This window comes from Cavia porcellus, unplaced genomic scaffold (genome assembly GCF_034190915.1).
Source record: "Cavia porcellus strain 051 isolate PalLab524CR breed Dunkin Hartley unplaced genomic scaffold, mCavPor4.1 scaffold_9, whole genome shotgun sequence".
NCBI classification, from domain to species: domain Eukaryota; kingdom Metazoa; phylum Chordata; class Mammalia; order Rodentia; family Caviidae; genus Cavia; species Cavia porcellus.
The window spans coordinates 17,746,187-17,767,602 of record NW_026947492.1 but is presented as its reverse complement, the minus strand read 5'-3'; the positions used below and the strand labels follow the sequence as shown (position 1 = coordinate 17,767,602).

Here is a 21,416-nt window from a genome sequence, read left to right as displayed (position 1 = left end):
ATCTTCTGCGCTGTTTCTAAAGAGGAGAAAGAGGAGAAAGGTTGGTTTTTGAGGTACTCCATTAATATAAATGTTCTCCTTATTTCTCGTTTATTTCATTGGTCTCAGATTATTTAACATGGCTGATTTACATGAATAACTTTTTCCTAGTTTAATATTTATTAAGCCTTATTTCTCCATTTGTAAATTTTTTCAGCACTGAGTTGAAGTCAACCTCTTTTCGTGGACCTGCACCTCCAAATTTTTTCTTTGCTTTTCAGCGTTTATTTATTTATTTATTTATTTGGCCCTGGAGATCGACCATGCGCATGCCAGACAGTTGCTTTTGCTGTTGGGCTAAATCCCCAGCCCAAATTCCTTTCTTTTTTAAGATGGGGTCTCTCTGTACTACGTAGATCGGCCTCAAACTGGCAGTACTCTTGCCTCAGCTGGGACTGCAGGTGTCTGCTGGGACACATACGCTGTCTTAGCAATGTTTATAATCACTGAGTTATTTGAAATGTCTCTACCTTATTCGGAGCTCTTTTGGAGTGCCTCTCTCTTACACTGCTTTATGACCAACGTTTCTAAATCGAGATTTGCAAGCTCACATATTCAGAGAAGCCAAGGTCAAAGAGTAAAACAGACTTGAACCAGAACCTAAGGGAAAGCAAGCCCTTTCTATGGGAATTAACCTTTAATAAAATGAACTTAATTTCTTGCAGGGATGAATGAAGATACTATCTTCAGACATTTCAATACATCATGAAATCTAAGGCCCATAAAATGCTCAGGTATTCAGATATTACAATGCAATGACATCTCTAAGCCCCTTTAAACATTACACTGGGTAGACTGATTCTCAGTTGTTCCAGCTTGTGGTCTCCAGATCAATGTTTGAGAGGAGTGGGATCAGGAGAGGTTACACACCCAGGCCTTAAATGCCTGGGTTCATACTCAGACCCTCCCTTGTAACAACTGACACCCTGGGACTGGTAAACTAGTGTTTATTTAACTTTCTAACTGTATGTGAGAAGTGAAAGTAAATCCTAATTCACAATAAAATTTGCAGAGACTCAATAATGAGATAATGACCTATGTGGTTGTTGTGTTTTAATCAATTAACATTCTATCAATTGGAAAGCAAGAGACAGAGACTGTTTCAAAATACACTAAAGAACATCCCAATTATTCATCGGGATCATTTATCTGTTATAAAAGGAGGCAGTGCAAAGAAAAACACATACTGGGGAAACAGAGTAGTGTACGTCTTATCACCTATTGTTTTAAACTGTGAAAGATAATTTAATCATGACATACATAAGTGAAATCACAAATGGATTAGAGTTGAATTATTAAAAATGAAAAATATAAAGCAAATCTAAAAAGCTATACCTTCCTTGTATTTGAAAATAAACCTAAATACATAGACATAAGCAAAAAGTCTAAAACACGAACATCAGGAAGAAAATACTAAAGAAAAATCTTTGACATGTTGGAGAAGCTTAAGATTTCTTAAAAGGGACATTTTCACCCACATAAAATACTAATAAAAACAAACCAAAAGAAAAAGCTTAACTATAAATATAGGGAATTCATATTTGAATAAAATTAAGAACTGTTTTTCAAAAGGCATCAAGGAAATGCAGCTCAAGCCAAGCTGGGCATGGTGATGCACTCACATAATCCCAGCACTTCAAAAGCTCAAGCAGGACAATCATTGCAAATTTGAGCCCAGCTTGGGCTACAAAGTGAGCCAGCTTGTACTGAGTAGTGAGACCCTGTTTCAAAAAAGATCAAAAAACAGAAGCGCAAAACGAATGCACAAAGGACATTCTTCAAAATAAAAAATAGATTCATAAATGATAGTACAATGATGAAAAATTTTAATAAGCAAAATATCAGAAATATTGATTTGCTTTAAAACAGGCAAACTCTGTGAGAAATAGTCAAAAAATGCATGTCATATTCAACAGTAAAGAAAACATGATAGTTCTATGCACTTACACAGAAATGGGTTTTTAGAAAAAAACACAATTTCTCAATATGAATTGAGAAAAATTTGAAAGCTGATTAATAAGTGTACAATAAAGTTTTGAAAGTATTTTATAAGTTACTCAAATATATACAACAAACACAAATTCCTTTGTTTAATATATGTCTCTGAATCCTACACCACACTTTTATTTTATTTTTGAAAGCATTTCATAAATTACTAAAATATTTACAACAAACAGATTCCTTTTTTTTAATATATGTCTCTAAATCCTACACCAGAGTTTATGAGTGACAATCTCTTATGGTAGGGCTTAGAGATTTATCCTTAAAATCATTGAGATAGAACAAAAAATTACCCCTAATACTATTAATGCAGTTCTTGTGATCAGCTAGACATGAGAGTGACTGGATTAAGAAAGTAAAATCTGTCTAGTGCAATGGTGGTGAAACTATGGTATTCATGCCGCCGCTGGCTGTTCACTATCAATGAGTACTGAAATGTTTGCCATCACTGGTCTAGTGGGGGGCTTGAAGGGAAGCTTTCCTCTCTTCTACTGTTTCCACCTTCTCTCCCATCTCCTCTCCTCCCTTCTCCTCCCATATTCTCCTCTCCTCTCCTCTCCTTTCCTCTTCTTTCCTCTCCTCTCCTCTCCTCTCCCCTCCCCTCCCCTCCCCTCCCCTCCCCTCCCCTCCCCTCTCCTCTCCTCTCCTCTCCTCTCCTCTCCTCTCCTCTCCTCTCCCTTTCCCTTCCCTCCCCTCCCTCCTCTCTTCTTGCTCTATATGTTTCTCTCAAAGCAAATATTTATAAGATAAAAAGAGATAAGGCACTAACCTCAGACCTACAGATACCAAAGATGAAATGAAACCTATTCTGTTGTATTAGAACACATAATATAATTCTTTCCTGCTTCAGCATTTTAGTTTCACTTAAGATGCATGATCACCAAATTCACACATGGAATAAAACTGGAAGGTACAGGCAGTAAACTTGATAGCTGAGTTGTTTATTAATTCATGCCAATTAACTTGTGCTAAGAAATAGAGAAATATTTTATTAACATTCACTAAAATGATGTGTAATATGGCAGTAAAACTGGGATGAAGTCAGATAGGTGTAAAACATTGTAGTATTTCCCCTGATTCAAAGCTGTGAGGATAAATATATCTGTGTATAGCCTTTACAAATATAATTTCTATTATTTAGTCCTTCTAAAACCCTAGGATTAATAGAAGGTTGTGAAAAATACCTTTGGTGGTGAACCAAGTCATGGTCCTCTATACTCACAAGAACAGATGCAGAACACAGGACTGCTTGTCTGTTACACTCAATCATGCTATTAAACATGAACGGCTAAAGTCAGTAAAGGGTACACTAGGTAACACCCAGGAATAAGGTAGTGTAATGAACACCATGATTAGTAAAGGCTTTGTATCACACACTCTGACTTACTCTTGATTATCTGAGTTACAGTGAGGAAGAGAGTTGGTGTGGTTGGAAAGAGATCTGTGGAGTTAAAATTTATGAATGTGTGTGTGTGTGTGTGTGTGTGTGTGTGAGAGAGAGAGAGAGAGAGAGAGAGAGAGAGAGGAGAGAGAGAGGAGAGAGAGACTTACCTTGAGTTAGCTGTTGCTCATTCCCTTGGAATGAGACACTCCCTGTACTCAAAGCTACACTCTAGTTGCTGCCTCTTCATTCTGAAAGCACTAGGACAATCAAAAGTTGTTTGCAGACAATGAAAATAGTTAAAACAAAATTTACTAAGAAAAACAAGTATCAACTTCTAATCTTAGTTAAAAAATAGATTTTTCACGTACAAATATTTGATTCTATATTATTAATATAAAACAAATGCATAATTCCTCATCAACTTAATGATGTTCCTAGAGCTCTTGATGGAAATTAAGCAATAGGAGATTAACATTCCCAATGTAAAGATACACTGGTTAGACTATGATGAATCACAATGCAGATAAGATGTGTAACAGTCCAACCACAGGGCCATAAATCAGAATAGAAAATTACCAACTACTACGTGTTCATGAGGTCAGGAAACACTGCTCTACACTTGTAGTGTTACATCTGGAGCCTGGTACTCAGTTGTAGGTGCGCATTTTAGAGAGGGACATTGACAAGGCCCAAGGCAGGCTTAAGCAGTAATACCAAGGGAGATATTTGAAGACAATTGACAGGCACTTTTATATACCCTAATAGAACAAAACAGAAAGTTTTAGCTTGTATATGTTGTTTGAAGTAATTAATGACACATCCTTTAATTAGTATAAAAGCTATGTTGACATTAAGAGTCCTTTGAAATGAATGAGCTACTTACTTCTGGACATAAGGTGTAGTCTACCTGAAGAAGATGACGGTCCATCTTCTGGGACACTGCAAAATATTCTGTGACTGCTTTAAAGATAAAGCCCACACATTACCACATCTCTTGTCTCTCTTTGTCTGTTTAGTTCTGGTTTTCACTCTTGGTTACAGGAATATTTCAGTTCCTGGATTATGTCACACTCACTCCGATGTGCATCCTTTTATTCTCTATTTCCTCTATATGAAATAATATTAACAAAACTTTTTCCCATGCTTGATAAATATTTAATTCTTTACAAATCTCACTTAGAATTGAAAACATTACCTAAATACTCTCCAACTTAGTGTAACTGAGTGATTTCTAAAAAGTGCTTTTCAAAAATTTGAAACATGCTATAATTTCAGTGATGGACCAATCTATTCTTTGAACCCTCAGTAACTGACAAAACAGCTCTCGCATTGTCAGACATTTAAACAGAACATTTGTGAATGACTGAATAAATTATTGAAAACTATTTTCCTGAATCTTTTCAACAATTAACATCAGATCTCCTAATTTCACAAGTGTGAGATGAAAATACTCACAGTTCTTCAGCCTGAGCACCTGAGTGCCGGATTTGACTTTCCACTTTGCAAGTGACTCTGAGTTGTGAGTCACAGGTCCTAAGCATTTGACTATCTCAAATGCTGAGAGGGTGGGGCTCTTCTCAATCTGTTGCTTTTGAACTTGGTAAGCACCACTGTTCAGGAATTCCAATGCTTACTTTATTCTCTATGCGTCCCCAATTTCAGGGTGACAAACATCCTCACTTTCATACTCACCTAAGTAGCTCTGGTTTCTGTGTTCAAAAGGACTTTTTAAGTTGTACATGCCCACCGGGCAGCAAGTAGCACGGAGCACTCCCCAAGGAGTGCTTTTTAGGGACCAGGGACTTGTAGGGACCAGCAAGTCCCTCTGCTTTTTAGGGACCAGGGACTTGTAGAAAGGAACAAGTTATTACTGACAGTTTTCCCCAGCTGCTTCTGTGTCAGCTCTAAACTTGCTGGTGGTAATAAAGATTTGCACACAGGGACTGTTTGTCTTAAAATGAATACTGTAAGCCACCAGAACTGAGTATGGATTGAGATTCTGCCTATTGAAAAGCTCCTTGTTAGTGTCATCAGATCACAGACTACACTGTGATAAGTAAATTTTAGAGGACAAGGAAACATTTTGTCAAATTATATATTTATGATTTTAGGTTTAGAGAATTTGAAACAATAAGCCATTCATTTCTTGCACACAAATGCTTTATATCATGCATAAATGAATAGTTTACATATTTTCTTGAAAAAATCTCCAAATTACATTATATTTTAGGAATCATACAGTTAATTAACATTGGGGAAATTGGTATCATATTTAATTATTGGAGCTTCTTGTTGATCTAAGTACAGCTTCAAGGTTTTTATAATCCAAAGAATTATTTACTAATTACACAGTTAATATATCCCACATTCTTATACTTTTCATTCATTTTAAATAAATTTATTTGATTAAATATTAACTGAGGAATTGAATAAATCCAAGAAAGTCATATTATGAGCTCTAAAGAATAGTATAAACCAATAACTTGTCTATCTTTAAAGAGAATGAAGTAGTTCAATAGTTACATGTTCATGCTAAGCAATACATAACTAAACCAAAATCTATATGTCCAGGGGTAGATATAAATGTTTGGTAAAAATAAAGAAGTGCTCTATTTGACTAAATTCTCTCCCCCTCAAAAGAGTAATAAGAACTAAGGAGTAATAAAATCCAAAATGTGTAAATTTTGTTGTAAAAAAGAGAGGGGGAAAAAAAGAGCTCTAACGGATATAACAGCAAGTGTGTTTAGAGGTGTTAAATAGCTGACTATATCAATGTTTTTGGATCATTGAACACAGCTGTTTGCAGTCTCCCTGTTTGAATGTCCACTTTGTATTCTTAGATACTGTGATTTGAGCAACTATTTTCAAGATGATAATATGTAATCTATTAACAGGTGATTTCTTACTATTATGTTTTTTTTTGTAGTTCTGTATTACATGTACCCTTACACCGCTTTGTTTTGTTTTGTGTTTTTCTCTTTTTCCTCTTAAATAAAATTTAAAAAAAAGAAGTGCTTCTTAAATTCAATTGTAAGAGAATCATTTAAGGATCTGATTAATACCGTACTTGAATTCAGTGACAGGTCTGTCATGTGTGAGATTATATTTTGTAAGCACACTATGAATTTTTGCTTACACTGCTCACTTGTAGAACCTCTCTCTTTGAGAGTAACATGTTGGATATTCTCTAGATTTGCCATATGATTAGTGTATAACATTTTCATATTCTAGCAAGTTCTAGCACACCAAAGCTTCGGAAAGACACATTTGGAGTTGTAGTGCAGGCAGGATTCTGGGCTTCCTTTAAGAGAATACCTTTAGTCACCCATACTGCTTCATGAGGTAGACTCTGGATGATTCAGCAGCCTACCTGAGGTTGCTGAATGAATGAGAATTGGGAGGTCAGTGGAGGATGAATGTCTATTAGCATCTGTGGAGGACCCCGTGTCACTGTCTCCCAGACTCAGGGTGATTGTGCTTACCAGTGAACAGGATGCATATAAGTGACTTCCCTAAGCTGGCTTTCAGTTTAACCAGGGAGTCTGACCGGGGCTTTGCAAGCATCTTCAGGAAAGCAAGCAGGTGGCGAAGACTTACTGTTTGCCAACTGTCATGATGGACCTCAGATAAGATACTATGGGGCTAAGACATGAAATAATGTCTCTGTTAGAGCTACAAGAGTCCAGAGAATGCACCCTCCAAGAATTGGCTACAAAGCAGATTACTTGTTCAGCACAACGTAAATGTGGCTGCTTTGTTCTTTCTACAAAAACACTTCATTCCCTCTGTTACAAGCCTTGCCTGCCTGGCCACCTGTCCAGCACATCCAGCTGCAATTCCTGACCATTTTCCTCAATGCAAATTCAATCAATAAATATCAAGATTCTAGTTGCCTTATGGCCTTTTGTTCCCCCTGAACAACTGATCATTTCTGGTCTCCTATACTTTGCATTGCTATTTTTCCCTTGCTGTTTGTTTTCCTCTCACCCTGTATTGGAACACCTTAAAGAAGGTCGGGAACCCACTTCAGGGATCTAACAACCCATCCTAACATTATGAGAATGGATAATTTATTTTCTAGTTCCCCATAGTCATAGATGGAGAAGAACTTTTTACCATAGGATGGAACTTACTTAAATTTTTATCCATTGTATTCAAATAATCTAAATGATGGTATCTGGCATTTTTAATCTGAAGAAGTTTAGATGAGATTTGGAAGTGAAGTTCATATGACAATAGGCTGAAACTTTTAGGACCATGCAAAAAGATGAAAGCATTTTACAGGTTAGATTGAACTTCACTTGGGGAACCAGAGCCCAGTTAGAAGTAAGCTGAATAAGCCGTCCAGAAGTGGTCAGGCATCAACCTTAATCTGTGAACAAGTTAGAAAATAGTAAGAGGGACTTTGGGGTGTGGTGGTTTAAAATCTTGGGATAGAGAAGCTCGTTATCTGGGTGGGCCTCATGTTTCCTAGGAGTTCCAGTAAAAGGGAGGCCGGATGAACAAGGTGTGAGATACACTGACTACAGCACGTGGCTGCAATGTGGCAGAGCTCAGGGGATTTCCAGCTTTTCTGGAAGCTGATGAAGGCACAGAGACAACACCTTCATCGAGGTCCCAAAGAACCAGCTCTGACAATTTGATTTTTATCTCTGACAATTTGATTGTCAGGCTGGATTTGGATTTCCCAACTGCCCAGCTACATGGTAATAATAGCGAGCTGCTCTGACTCACTGCATTCACTGTTAGATTTTCTCTATGGAAGATTCAAAAGGTTTAATGTTTATTGACTTCAACTACCTCAGATAAATGTGATTTATGTATAAAACAGGAATGATAAAAGGAGAGCACACAAGTTGTATCTCAGGTAAGTAATATCAAAGGTGTCCAATGAAGATTGATCTGACAGTGACATGTAAGATACTCAAATTTGAAAGACATGCTACCCAAGTCCTTAGGATGTCCTTTACAGTCACAGATTTCACACACTAGGGAAATTACTTACTAGTTTTTCAGTTTTTGTGGATTTCACTTAGCATAATGCCTGTCAGGTACACAATACGTAGTTAAAATTTCAGTGTCGTTTCCTTTAACTAACACTCCATACCAGGTATGAGTGGGGACCAATAAACAGGAAGACAGAGAATGATGGCTGTGGTTAGCATTGTGATATGATGGAAATTTGTCAAGAGGGAATAGTAAAGTGATTTAATTAACCAAAATAAATAACTTTAACAATTAATGTGTTAATCTGCTTAATTGTAGTCATTTCACTTCTTGAATTTATATAGAATCATTTCACTATTCATATTTACATCAAAACATCATTTGGTTCATCTGAAATGTATCACAGGTTATCTAATACCCAAAGGCATACAGGAAACAGAATGAGAAGAGAAAGCACATCTTGAACATAAAACTAGTCTAAAAGGTAAAACTGAGACAAACCCCAACTGTTAATAATTTGCTCTCTTTTAGCTGGTTCTAAATACCTTGTAATACTATGATCCTCTTGAATGGTTTCACACTGTCTTAATATGCTTGATGCTATAGTGTATGAAGTTATACTCAAATATTTTTTTTTATCAGTACTGGGGATCAAACTCACGACCACTTGCTTGCAAGGTAGGTGCTTATGCCGCTGAGCTAAATCCCCAGCCCCTATACTCAAATATTTCAAGGAAAAAGACACTATGGTAACTGCTGTAGTCTGGTTATCTTGTGGTGAAACACTATGTTGCTTAAATTGTTCTGTTTTTACCTGTATTGTTATGTTGTTATGTCCTCTTTTATCTCAATTTCCCTTCTTTTTAAAAGTTTATTTCATTATTTTTTTTAATTAAAGAAAAAATTTAAAAAATTTTTCAGGATATATTATAGTAACTTTTTTGATTTTCTGTTAACTTTATTTGAAGCCCTGTATTACTCTCACCACCTTGTTTTGACTGATTTTACTCTATTGTTTTGTTTGAGAGTATCAATTTGAGGGTATAGGCGTACTTTGAAGGCAATAAGATTGACAATGATGCCCATCCTGGTTTGACTATTATGTTCTTTTGAAGTCCACTAATGTCACCAATGTTTAAGTTTTATTGGTTTTGTTCTGTACTGTTTTGTTCAATTTTATTATACCTGATGATACAGGCAATTCTTTTTAAGGTACCAAGAGGCATTATGTTAACCACTATATTGATTACCTTGTATTCTGTTTTTACAACATATACTATGCCCATTCTTTGTTTTGATTGACTGCTTTGTTTTGTGACATTTGGTTTTATTCTCTTCTAAAAAAATTAATAAGAACTGTGGGAGTAATAAAACCCCAAATATGTAAATGTTTTAGTAAAAAAGAGAGGAAAAAAAGTGCTCTAAAGGATACTATTGCAAGTGTGTTTAGACGTGTAGGATAGATGAACATATTACTAAGTTTTTATTAAATCATTGAACACAACTGTTTGCAGTCCCATTGTTTGAATGTCCACTTTGTATTCTTTAATTTTGTAACTTGAACAACTATTTCTAAGCTGACAATATGTAATCTATTAACTAGTGGTTTCTTACTGTTTACTTTTTGAAATTCTATATTACTTGTACCCTTTAACTGTTTTTTCTTTAAATAAAATTAAAAAAATATATTTGCTGTCCAGGTGGATCAGTATATGTTTATAAAATTTGTTTTCAACATTTCCTCATAGTAATCATGGGATGAAACAATCTCTTTTCAGATATTTTTAATAGATGGTTAATGTAATGAAAAATGTCTTTGTTCTGTATGATTTTGCTTTGATCAGAACAGATATGAAAGATTTTTATTAAGTCTGAAAATAAAATTGAAAATAGTATTAAAGACACTTAGAACATAGCAACACAGTCCTATTGGGAAGTGACTAAGCTCACCACATGGAAGGGAATGCTCTGAGATCCTAAAATCTACTCACATTTCACACTGTCAAAGTCACAGTGTGAATAATTTCATGGTTACTAAAGCCAATCTTCCTGAATGTAAGACCTGGTCATTTATTGTGTTTAGAATTTTATATAGATTGTAAAATCTCTTTTAAGTTTTGATTTCTTGAAAGTATAGTTAAGTAATTGTTCTTTAAGGGGTTTAGTAAAATATTATACATTTTATACTTATGATAAGGACTTTTACCTTATTTTATTTATAGTAATGAAGATATTCACAACATAAAGTAATAATATAAATATTGCATTACATAAGGCAAAGTCACTTGCTTCATATTTCAAACGTTGTTACTATATCATCATTCTTATTTTCTGTATTGTTACTGAAAGACAGAATTTTTGTAAACTGCTTCAAACCCTTACTGACACTTTGATTTCTGATTGCTAGCCTTGAGCACTACAAAACAAAGCAAAGTTTAGTTGTATAAAGTCAGTCAGCGTGTTGAAGTGTGTTACCACAGCCCTAAGAACCAGTCTACTATGGAGCATTGGAAAATTTTACTTTTCATTTGCTTGTGAACTACTGAGGCTGGATTTGGGCTTCCATCAAGTCTATTAAATACCCTGATTTGTCATATAACCGAAATGCAAGTGTTGAGGATGTAGCTCAGTATCTTTATCCAGCACGTGTGAATTGTAGGTTTTACCCAGAGCCTGGAAGAGAAAGAAATATAGAGGCAAAGAGAGAGACAGAGAGAAAGAGAGACAGAGACACAGAGACACAGAGGCAGAGACAGAGACAGAGACTGAGAGAGAAATGCTTGGAATAGTGGCTATTGAATGAGAGCTGTGGTAGTCATTGCCTATGGTCCTTAAAGCAGAGATCAGAGTGATGATGGCTTCCTTTTCTTCTAGAAACAAAAGAGGGGGACCAGGGATTTAGCTCAAGTTGGCCTGCCTGGCCAAACTGAAGTCATGTATTCAATTTGTCGGTACCAAAATAAATAAATAAATAAATAAATAAATAACGAACGTCGAGGTAGAATGGAAAGGTGTTCTTTATAAAGTTTATTTAGGTTCTGAAAGATTATTTGTTTAGAAATAAAAATTGCTTTTAAAGTTCTTAAGGAAAACATTGACAAAATACAATTTTTGATAATAATTGCAGTACTTGTAATTGAATTTACTTAAAAATTGCTTTATAGTATGAGATGCAAAGCTTTAATCCTTTGATTTCGAGTAGGTTTTACAGATTTAGTAAGTGAGAAAAGCCAACATAGGAATGTGGTGTGGAGTTGTTACTATGGGAACAGGAACTCAGTTTTGCCCAAAACTCCTGAAACAGGGACAGGAAGCTAAATTGTTGATATAGTCTGTGGTTCTCCTGGGTAAGATTAAGCACAAAGACAAGAACTTCATGGACTGACTTGTTCAAAGGCTACCTGGGTACTGGAATTGTGGAAACGTTTTGGAATGAAAGACAAAGGCTTATCCTTTTAATTTGCAATGAAATACTGTTTATATAGCAGTAGTTATTTGTCTCATATTTTTTGAATGGAAGGCAGTCTGAGAAAAACAGGGAAACCAGAAAAGTCTGCTGTAACCATCAATACATATTTAGTGTTTATCTATTCCACTGGAGATTACAGTCCAGTGAGGTGGGAAAAACGCAAAGGATGTTTAAGTCTTACATCCTTATCATAAGCAGCCCAGCAAAAACTTATAGTCATTTCCTCATAGTTTATTTGGGTGAAATGTCAAAGAGAAGTCTCCTGGGGATGTAAGTTTAAGTTGCTATATTCTTGAGAAGTCCATTTTCCAATGTAGATTTTGGCACCTTGCTCACTCAATGTCCTGGGTGTAACAGCCATAGTGCAAAAATCCATTACATAGATAAGTCATTTAATTTAACAGTGAGGGACAGATATAGACTAATGGTGGGAGGTTCACAAACTGTGAATTTCCTGTGGCAAATAGATGTAGCCTACATAGAATTCTCAGTTTAATGACATGTACAAGAATGAGAAAGCTTGAGGAAAGGAGTAAGATCACAGAAAAAAAAGATGGTTAATCACATGAACTCACCAGAATTAAATTCTAAACATGCAACCTGTGGGAGCTGATACACAAATCAGACCACCCCTATATTTAACAATTCTAACAGAAAAAATCAGGCCTGATGGAACCGATGACAAGTAGAACACAGAGGGAGAGATGGCAACAGAAAAACATAGTCATTATTTTGCTCTATTATTTTCCTTAAGTGTAAATTTTTGGTCATTTTTATGGTATTGGGTGAAGTAACAATGAAAATGTGAAATTTATCCAGCAACACAGTCATGTAGGAAACTGTAGATGTTCAATGTGTACAAGGGGATTTTCAAGATACTTTACAGTTCTCCAGAATTAACTCCGCCAAGAATCACCTTGAATCATATCAGCTCCTGGAGACAATCTTCGTACATTTAATGTCTTCTTATGTTGAAGACCCTGGGCAGACACTCAAATAAACTTTAATTATTTAATGTTTTAAATAACAATCCCTGAGGGATAATGTAAGTATTAATTGAAGGGGCCCATTCAAAGTTCTAAGCACAGTTCTTGATATTTCATGAAATCTCAACAATATCTTATTTCTATCATGATCATCTTATCTTTATCCTTGGTTTGTTATTGCTGAAGTATAAAACCACATATTCTTTGATAATCAAGTAACTTTACTTTTATTCTTTGTATTTACCCGGATACAATAATTGCAATAGAAATTTAAGGAAATATGAGCGGATTATGGAGTTGTGTAAATAGGCAAGCATTTCCAATATTTAAAACCTCAAAAAATGAACATAAGTTAAATATCTGGAAAAACAGTGGCTCATGTCTAATATGGCAATGTAGCATTTATTCTATTAATGGGTCTGTTCTACTGTCCAGAATTTTATTCAGGTCACATTTGACGTCCTTATCTCTCTGGCTATAGGTGACTGGGTTCCGCATAGGTACAAAAGCTGCATGAAACACAGAGAATACTTTTTGTCAGTGCATGGAACTGATTTATGAGCCTTTCAGGTACATGAATGCACAAGAATCAAAGAAGACAGAAACAGCTGAGATATGATAGCTGCAAGTGCTGAAGGCTTTGGACCTGCTGACAGTGGAGTAAATGATGGCTATGATGTTGGTGTAGGAGGTAAGGATGGGTAATGTGGCCATCAGGGTGTTAGATGCACTAAAGAACAAAACCAGTAATTCACTGATGCAGACACTCGAGAAATATAGCTCTAAGAGTGAAAAAAGATCACAGAAACAGCAGTTAATCATATTGGTTTTGCACAAAGTGAGTTTCAACATAAAGCCTCTGTGAATTGTAGATCCAGTGATACTCCAGATGTAAACACCTGCTAGAGTCAGAAGCACAGGATAAGATATGATGGCACTGAAAAGCAAGGGGTTAAATAGTAACAAAGCGTCACGTGATTTTGGAACCAACATGTGAGGCTGAAGTAACAAACACAGAGAAGTAGAGTTGTTACTTGCGTTCAGGGTAGGACATAGCACTCTTTTTTCACAGAAAATTCACCATCATTTTGGGGGTGAAGACCATGGAATGGCAGAGGTCAGTGAAGGGCAGACTGCTGAGGAGATAGTACTTGGGGTGTGCAGGAGAGAGCTGAGTCTGATGAGGGTGATCATGCCCTGGTTCCTCACCACTGCAAGTACACCGTTTTTAAAAAATTGACTTTTGTATTTATCCCTGTGTGTGCATATGATGTGTGCTGATTGGGATGACTGCATGGAAATTAATTTATCTTTAAGATGAGACAATCACTGGGAAAATCTCATGCAATTTTCCTGCAATCATGGGGCATTTGATGGTTCTGCTCACTCACACCAGGAAATACACCATCAAGGTTACAATGCCCTCTTTTGCCATCCTGGAAATTCATTCCAAAAATAAGATACAATTTGAGATATTTTATAAAATTTTATAAAATTTTAAAAGAAAGTGTTAACTTTTTGAATTTTTATCTCAGCAAAGAAAGGATATTTTGAGTACTCTGATCTGACTCTGATCTGTTTCATTTGTTAGTATCATACACATCATGGCACATTAATTTTTTTTTTTTTTTGATACAGAGAAAGGAAGAGCAGCACATTTTAACACAGGATTCATTAGTTTTAAAATTACTGTAGGAGGGCTAGGGATATGCCTCAGTGTCATAGTGACTACCTGGAGAGAGTGAGGCCATGAGTTTAATTTCTGGTGCTGAAAAGAAAAAAAAAAAAGTCTAAAACTACTGTAGTAGTTGTGAGCCTTAACTACCGTGCTTCCTAGGGTTCCAGCTACAAAAAGTTGAGAAATTGGGTAACTGTGAAGTGCGTTATATCCCCATGTAGAACTCTGCTCTTCCTGCCCTGACTTTCTTCACTCAAGTTGCTACCCGATAACACAGGGACCTTACAGCTTTACAGATTGTGCTTTTCCAAGAGTAAAGGACAATGAACTGATTAAATTTTCTATGTTTTCCCATTACCTCAAGTAAAGCTCAAGTGAATATCTATGCAATTAAAAGAATGCAATCAACTAAAAACAGCATAGAAAAAAGAAAATAAAGATATATTAGAAAGCAGACAAGAGCTATTGTAATTTTAAAATTATATTTTCAAGAAAACTGTACCTTCTGGACAAAAGCACAGCCGACTAAGGTTACAATGCCCTCTTTTGCCATCCTGGAAATTCATTCCAAAAATAAGATACAATAAATAAAATAAAATGGAATAAAAGTTTCCTGAAAATTTTAAAGATGTAATTAGGACCTTTTATTTTTTTCCTGCCCATAATCCTAACACACTGAAGGCTGAGGCACAAGGATTGCCATGAGACTAACGCCACATTGAGTTAGTAGTGAGTTGAAGTCCTGCCTGATTTACAGAGCTAGGCTCTGTCTCAAATAAAAAGAAAAGAAAAGAAAAAAGAATGAACGCAAATTATGTGAATTAGTCAACATTTGTTGAGACACTATAGAGACTAACTTTATTCAGCACAATATGTACTTTTCTGGTGAATCTTATCAGTTAACAAAATATTACACATTTCTTCTATGTGTCAAACATTTTATCTTAAATCACAATGAACACTGTTCTTCTTCTTAGATGCTACTCAAAAATCAAGTGCTAATCTTCAAGAATAAAAGGACAAAGTTGTCTCTCTAAACATTGGAAAATATTTGCATTAAAAATTTTAATTGGAAGTTTTTCAAATTTCTGAAAGATGGGAAATTCAAGTGAAATTATCCTCACCAATCTTTATTCTCCCTCCCTAAATAAAAATTTCCTACATCTGTATTGACACCCTGCACTTGGTTATCCTCTCAATCCCTCTTTCATGTGGGTTAATCTAGGTTCTTATTAAAGGGATAAAAGTGGAAGGACCTTTTATTACCACCAGGCAGGGTTCTTGCAGTTAAAAATAATCCTTCCTCCTTCCATGTTTTCTGGCTGATGGCAGAGTGGAGATGACGGATAATCCTGGAACCATTCTTTGAGATCTATTTGGAATCTGTGATGTCACAAGAGAGCAGCAAGAAGTTTGATTCTGAGCGCAGCCACAGAACAGCCCAGATTAACTAATTTAAGGAGGTGTATGTAAGTGTGTATATGTTTGTTATTGTGTGCTGTGTGGAAACACATGTGTGTGATCCATATTCAAATCTAATCATAATAAAATGTGGCAAAAGTGATTATAAATCTACCTATATAACATACTTTGGTCCATGAAAATGCTGATTATAAGTTAGAAACTATTTTCTTTGAGAAATAATGCATGTTTTCATGAGAAATGTGATGTAAGCTCTGAGAACATTACATTAATCAGACAGCTTGATGTTATAATAAGTATATTTACTCAATTGTTTTTAAACTGTTATAACTGTGATTGCATGCATTTTTGTAAGTTTATGCATTACATTCAAGATCTGTTTGTTTTTCTCCTTTGCAATAATATTCTTCCTTCAGTGTTCTCTGCTTTTCATTTATGTGACACAGCTTGTCTTGATTTCTTTTTTCTCAATGCTGAAACAAAATTTCCAACACCCAAAGTTTCAGGAAGAAAGAATTATTTAGCTCACAGTGTATACATATTTCAGTCCATAATTGACTGGCTCTAGGGCAAGGTGGCTTTGTAGAGAAGGCATGCATAGTCACCAGAAGGTAGAAAAGTAAACAGGAAAGAATCACAATGGGGTTGAGCCCCTTTTATTATCAAGGCAACTTAGGGCAGGTGATAATCACATCCTTAGTCCTAGAGCCCGTGAGATTAGCATTGTACCATGTTGTATCACTCTAGATTGTACCACTCTAGATCCAGCCACTTCCAAAAAACTCCCGTCTATGACCACATGAAGCATTGGGGGGACATTTAGACACAAGTCATAACAGAACTCTATCTCTGTTTTGGACTGCATATAGTATTTGTGATAATATTTTAACAACATGTCTTTTAAGATCTCCAAAAATGATTTTAAAAATAGTACAGGCATTTCTAATCTTTTATAAACATATTAATAGTTTCAGGCAAAAAATGTTTGGAAAATATCAAAAATTTTATAGTCATATATTTAATGTCCATTTACATGAAAAAATGTGAATTTGTTTGTTTTTTGCCTATGGTAATAAACATAAAATTCATACATATGACTTTTGCAAAACACAAACAGTACAAATTAAATTCCAACATATTGATGTGTGATGCAGATTGACGTATAATGTATATATTTATTTATCTCATATATGTATGCCCATAAAGACACAGTAAAACTTAATCAGGAGAATGATGACTTTTCAGAACCTTGAATTTTTGGATTGCAATTTTTCATGTGCACCAGCATAACTGGGCTAACTAGAGAAGGAAATTTGTTGTCTTAAAAATATGTTCCCCAAAATGTATTTTGTTTTTTGCCCTGACTAGATAGTGAGGTTTGTGAAGAAGTGTTATTTGTCATTACTCAGAAAAAATTTGTCATCTCTAGCTTTCCTAACAGTAAAGAACTCACATTAATTACAATAGTGAAAGACAGCCAATTTTAAACCTGAGTTCGTATTGCAGGAAAAATAAAATATGGTCTCTTTGGAACAAGAGAAAATGAATCCACAAGTGACAGGAAAATGTGGAGGTGGAATCATCCCCAACATTTGGAACAAGCAATTAGATAAACATATGTTAAAATATATCTACTGTTTTCAGTTCTGGTTAATATTGTAAACACTGTCTAGTGTATTGTTATCTCCTTGTGGGTAAGGAATTTCTTACCACATATCGTATGAGTCCATATTTCTTTTTATAATTCTACACAAGCAGTAAGAATTCTAAGTGGTATTTTATATATTCCAAATGGTCAACAATATTTATTTTTACAGTACAGATTTTTGAAATGTTTGACAATAATTTATATAAGAAAACAAAATAAACACAATAGTCAGATTATCACAAGACACTGACCAAATGTACATATCACTTCAAATAATATAAGCCTTATGTAAAAGAAGCAATGTTACACACAAGAAAAAACACACAGTCATCAGTTTTAAGAAGTATGTACATTACCCTGAGTGAACGAACTTTAGGACATCTCAAGTCACATTCTCTGTGTCTGACCCTGTGAATAAAGGCCTATTCTTGCAATTGTTCTCCAAATAACCTACTAACACGAATAAATTCTAAATTTGTCAAACATACATGATAGTTGAATATTTCCCCCCATGGAATCACAGAAATTATAAAATTTTACTTAATAAAAATATTCCTTTTGTCATATATGATGGTTATACTTGATTATCAACAGCATCAATTAATAGACACTGACTGAAGTTACTGGATTAGCAGGGTGCTAACTCCATTAATGAATGAACCACGAAGAGAGACATTACTAAATTATCTTTCAGGGCTTTGGCCTGGTATAGGAAGTAGATCAGTGAAGGTGAGCCTTTGAAGTTGAGCCTTCACTCCTGTTCTTTTTCTTCCCTTTGCTTCCTATGTACCATGACGTGAGCAGTGTTCTCAGTAACTCTGTGACTTCAGAGCCTTCTGCAGTGAAACCAGTGATCCATGGTGGAAACGTCAGCAGCCATGAGGCAAAATACATATTTCATCCTGTGAGTTACTTTTCTTTCTAAATTTATGGTCACAGCAACAAAACCTCACTAATGCAGCAGTACACATTTGTTGTCAAAGAACATTTTTAAGGCAATTTTTACATCCCTATTCCTCAAACTGTATATCAGGGGGTTTAACATAGGGACGATAATAGTGTAAAACACAGATGACATTTTACTCTGGTGCATGGAATTGACTGATGCAGGCTGCAGATACATAAATGCAAGAGAACCAAAGAAGACACCTACTGCTGAGATGTGGGAGCTGCAAGTACTGAAGGCTTTGGACCTGCCTGAGGTCGAGCGAATGCGGAGGATGCTGGCGATGATGGAGATGTAGGAGGAAAGTATAGCCAGTGTTGGGAGGAATAAATTAAAAGCACTTAAGCACAGAAGCACTATCTCATTAACAAACGTACTTGAGCAGCAGAGCTCCAGTAGTGGAAGTAGATCACAAAAGTAATGGTTTATTACATGAGCACTGCAAAAATCCACCCTCAACATGCAGACGGTGTGAGCCGTGGCACCAACCAAACCCACACTGTACACCCCAGCTACCATCCAGCAGCAAACTTGAGGAGACATGGTGACATTGTAAAGTAGGGGGCTGCAGATGGCAACATAGCGGTCATACGCCATTGCAGCCAACATGTGACACTCTGAGATAATAAAAAACACGAAGAGATAGAGTTGAGTCATGCATTCAGTGTAGGAGATCATGTTCTTTTCTGTCACAAAGCTGATCAGCATTTTGGGGGTAATGACAGTGGAACAGGACAGGTCAATGAAGGAGAGACTACTGAGGAGGTAGTACATGGGGGTGTGCAGGGATGAACTGAGCCCTATTAGGGTGATCATACCCAGGTTCCCCACCACAGTGAACACGTAGATTTCCAGGAAGAGGAGAAAGAGGGGCAGCTGGAGCTCTGGTTTCTCTGTTAATCCAGTGAGGATAAATTCACTCACTGTGGAATGATTTTGATTTGCCATTTTCTTCTGGGCATTTCATGAAAAGCAAGAGAATTATGATACTTCTCTATTCTCATATCACAAAATGAAATGTAAAGCATAATTTTCTCATTTTCATCCTCTTGTCTCTAGTTCTTAGCCAGAGTCTGATACTGGTCAACCATGAAAGATGTTTAGATCTAAGAAATATGAGGCAAACAAATAAATACCAGATATACATATTTATATTATCTATATTTTCATTGTTATGAATAATAATGTTTTGTTCCTGAATACAAAAGCCAAGTATTATCCATTGCTCTGTTTGAAATCACATAAATTTAAATAGAAAATATAAGGATTGTATAAAAATATAACAAAGGGATATATTAATGAATGTATTAGAAGAAAACAATAAAAATCTATTGTAATGCTACAGACTTGAAATTAGCAGTGAAACTCCATTTTGAATAGTATCCATAAAAGAATAACAAGCTTAGGAGTGAATTAAAGACAAGATATGTATAGCTTTGTATATATGATTGTTAAACACCACTGAGTGGAATAAAATTCTTCATCAATTGACAATCATGTACATTAATGAAAATATAGAATAGTGGGAAATTTTAATACTTCTGAAGTTGATTTAAAATTTCAGTGCAACTCTGTAAAAATGTCAGCTATATTATATGGAAATATTGACAGTTTAGTGACAAAACTGAACGAAAACATAAGCAACCCTGTGTAATCCCACCAAATATGAAATACAAGATTGGAATTAAAGGATTCATATTTACTCTTTTGGAAAGATTCTGTATTGTTATGTTGAGCAAGACACTGTGATAATGGAACTGACTGACAAAGTATAAAGTCACATGTGCAATGACCTAACATGTAATATTTCAACTGGGAATGAATACTTTATTTCATCAAATGATTCTGGGGCAATTAGCAAATTAGAGATAAAATTTAATATGGACTGCATTCTTAGAATATCCACTATAATTTACCTAAAATAAATCACAGGACTAAATGTAATAGTCATTTTCTAATCATTTCAATATAATGACACAAGACAGAGATACATGAGGTCTTTTGTTTGGAAAAGGAGTCTTAGAAAGTGTATCAGAAGCAGAACATGTATTAGTAAATTGAACATGAAAATTGGAAATTTTTGTAAACAATATGTGTATCTTGAAAAGAAAACAGACAGAAAAAGAAAAATGATTTCAAATGCTGTACCTGGATAATAATTTTCCATTAGTAGTCATTAAAAGTAAAGTTTTACAACCTAGAGATTAAAAGGACAGGCCCAGTAATATCATACCTGAGCATGAGGACACCTGCCTGGGGAGTACACAGCCTGTACTCCGTTCTCAGAACTTAAAGAAGTAAGTAAATAGACAGATGAATAGCCAACATTTTAAATTTTCAGAGACTCTGAATAAGCACTGCTTCATTTAAATTATAAGAGAGGCTGCTAAGTATGTGAAAATACCTGTATCAGCCTTGATTATTAAGGAAATTTTGTATAAAACCACAGTAAGTGAGCATTTTATGTCCTTCAGGGAGACTGTAACCAAAAGATAAATGAGAGTAAGTGTTGGCAACAAGGTGAAGAATTACAACCGTTATACAGTTTGTACCTTTGTAAAATAGTAGACTGCTAGAAAACAAAGTGGCAGTTATCAGAATTTGAAAAACAAGAGTTACGATGTGGCCCCGCAGTTTCATAGCTAGGTGCACATCGTACAAGAATAGATGTGCACCCCCACAAAAACTGTACTTGAGTATATAAAGTGACATTGCTAAAAACAGCCTCAGAGGAATCCATGTCATTCTTATTCAGTGGGGAATGGAGAAGCAAAGTGTGGTATACCGAACAAGCAAAATTCTGCAATAAAATGAATACATTAATGAATTCTGCCACAGCCTACATGAACCTAAAACATATGAGATGAGAGAAACCACACGCAGAACCTATCCACTG

The 21,416-nt window shown here is 35.4% G+C and overlaps 1 protein-coding gene across 1 annotated transcript; it reads right to left on the bottom strand.

Annotated features, from left to right (window-relative positions):
* Positions 1-13,381: 13,381 nt before the first annotated feature.
* LOC134477485 (olfactory receptor 8G50-like) lies at positions 13,382-19,468 on the bottom strand. The gene is made up of 3 exons (XM_063255597.1): positions 18,981-19,468; positions 18,658-18,860; positions 13,382-13,608 (listed from the first exon to the last, which is right to left on the bottom strand). Exons 1-3 carry the CDS (start codon positions 19,466-19,468, stop codon positions 13,382-13,384), a joined length of 918 nt encoding a protein of 305 aa, XP_063111667.1.
* Positions 19,469-21,416: the final 1,948 nt, after the last annotated feature.

Bases quoted from the DNA above. Each gene is read 5' to 3' on its own strand.
- LOC134477485 (XM_063255597.1), bottom strand. From the start codon at position 19,468: ATGGCAAATCAAAATCATTCCACAGTGAGTGAATTTATCCTCACTGGA. The intron at 18,861-18,980 runs GTTGAGGGTGGA...TCTGTGCTTAAG, and splicing joins ACGGCTCACACCGTCTGCAT to TGCTTTTAATTTATTCCTCC. The intron at 13,609-18,657 runs GTAAAATGTCAT...TTTCACTCTTAG, and splicing joins AGTCAATTCCATGCACCAGA to AGCTATATTTCTCGAGTGTC.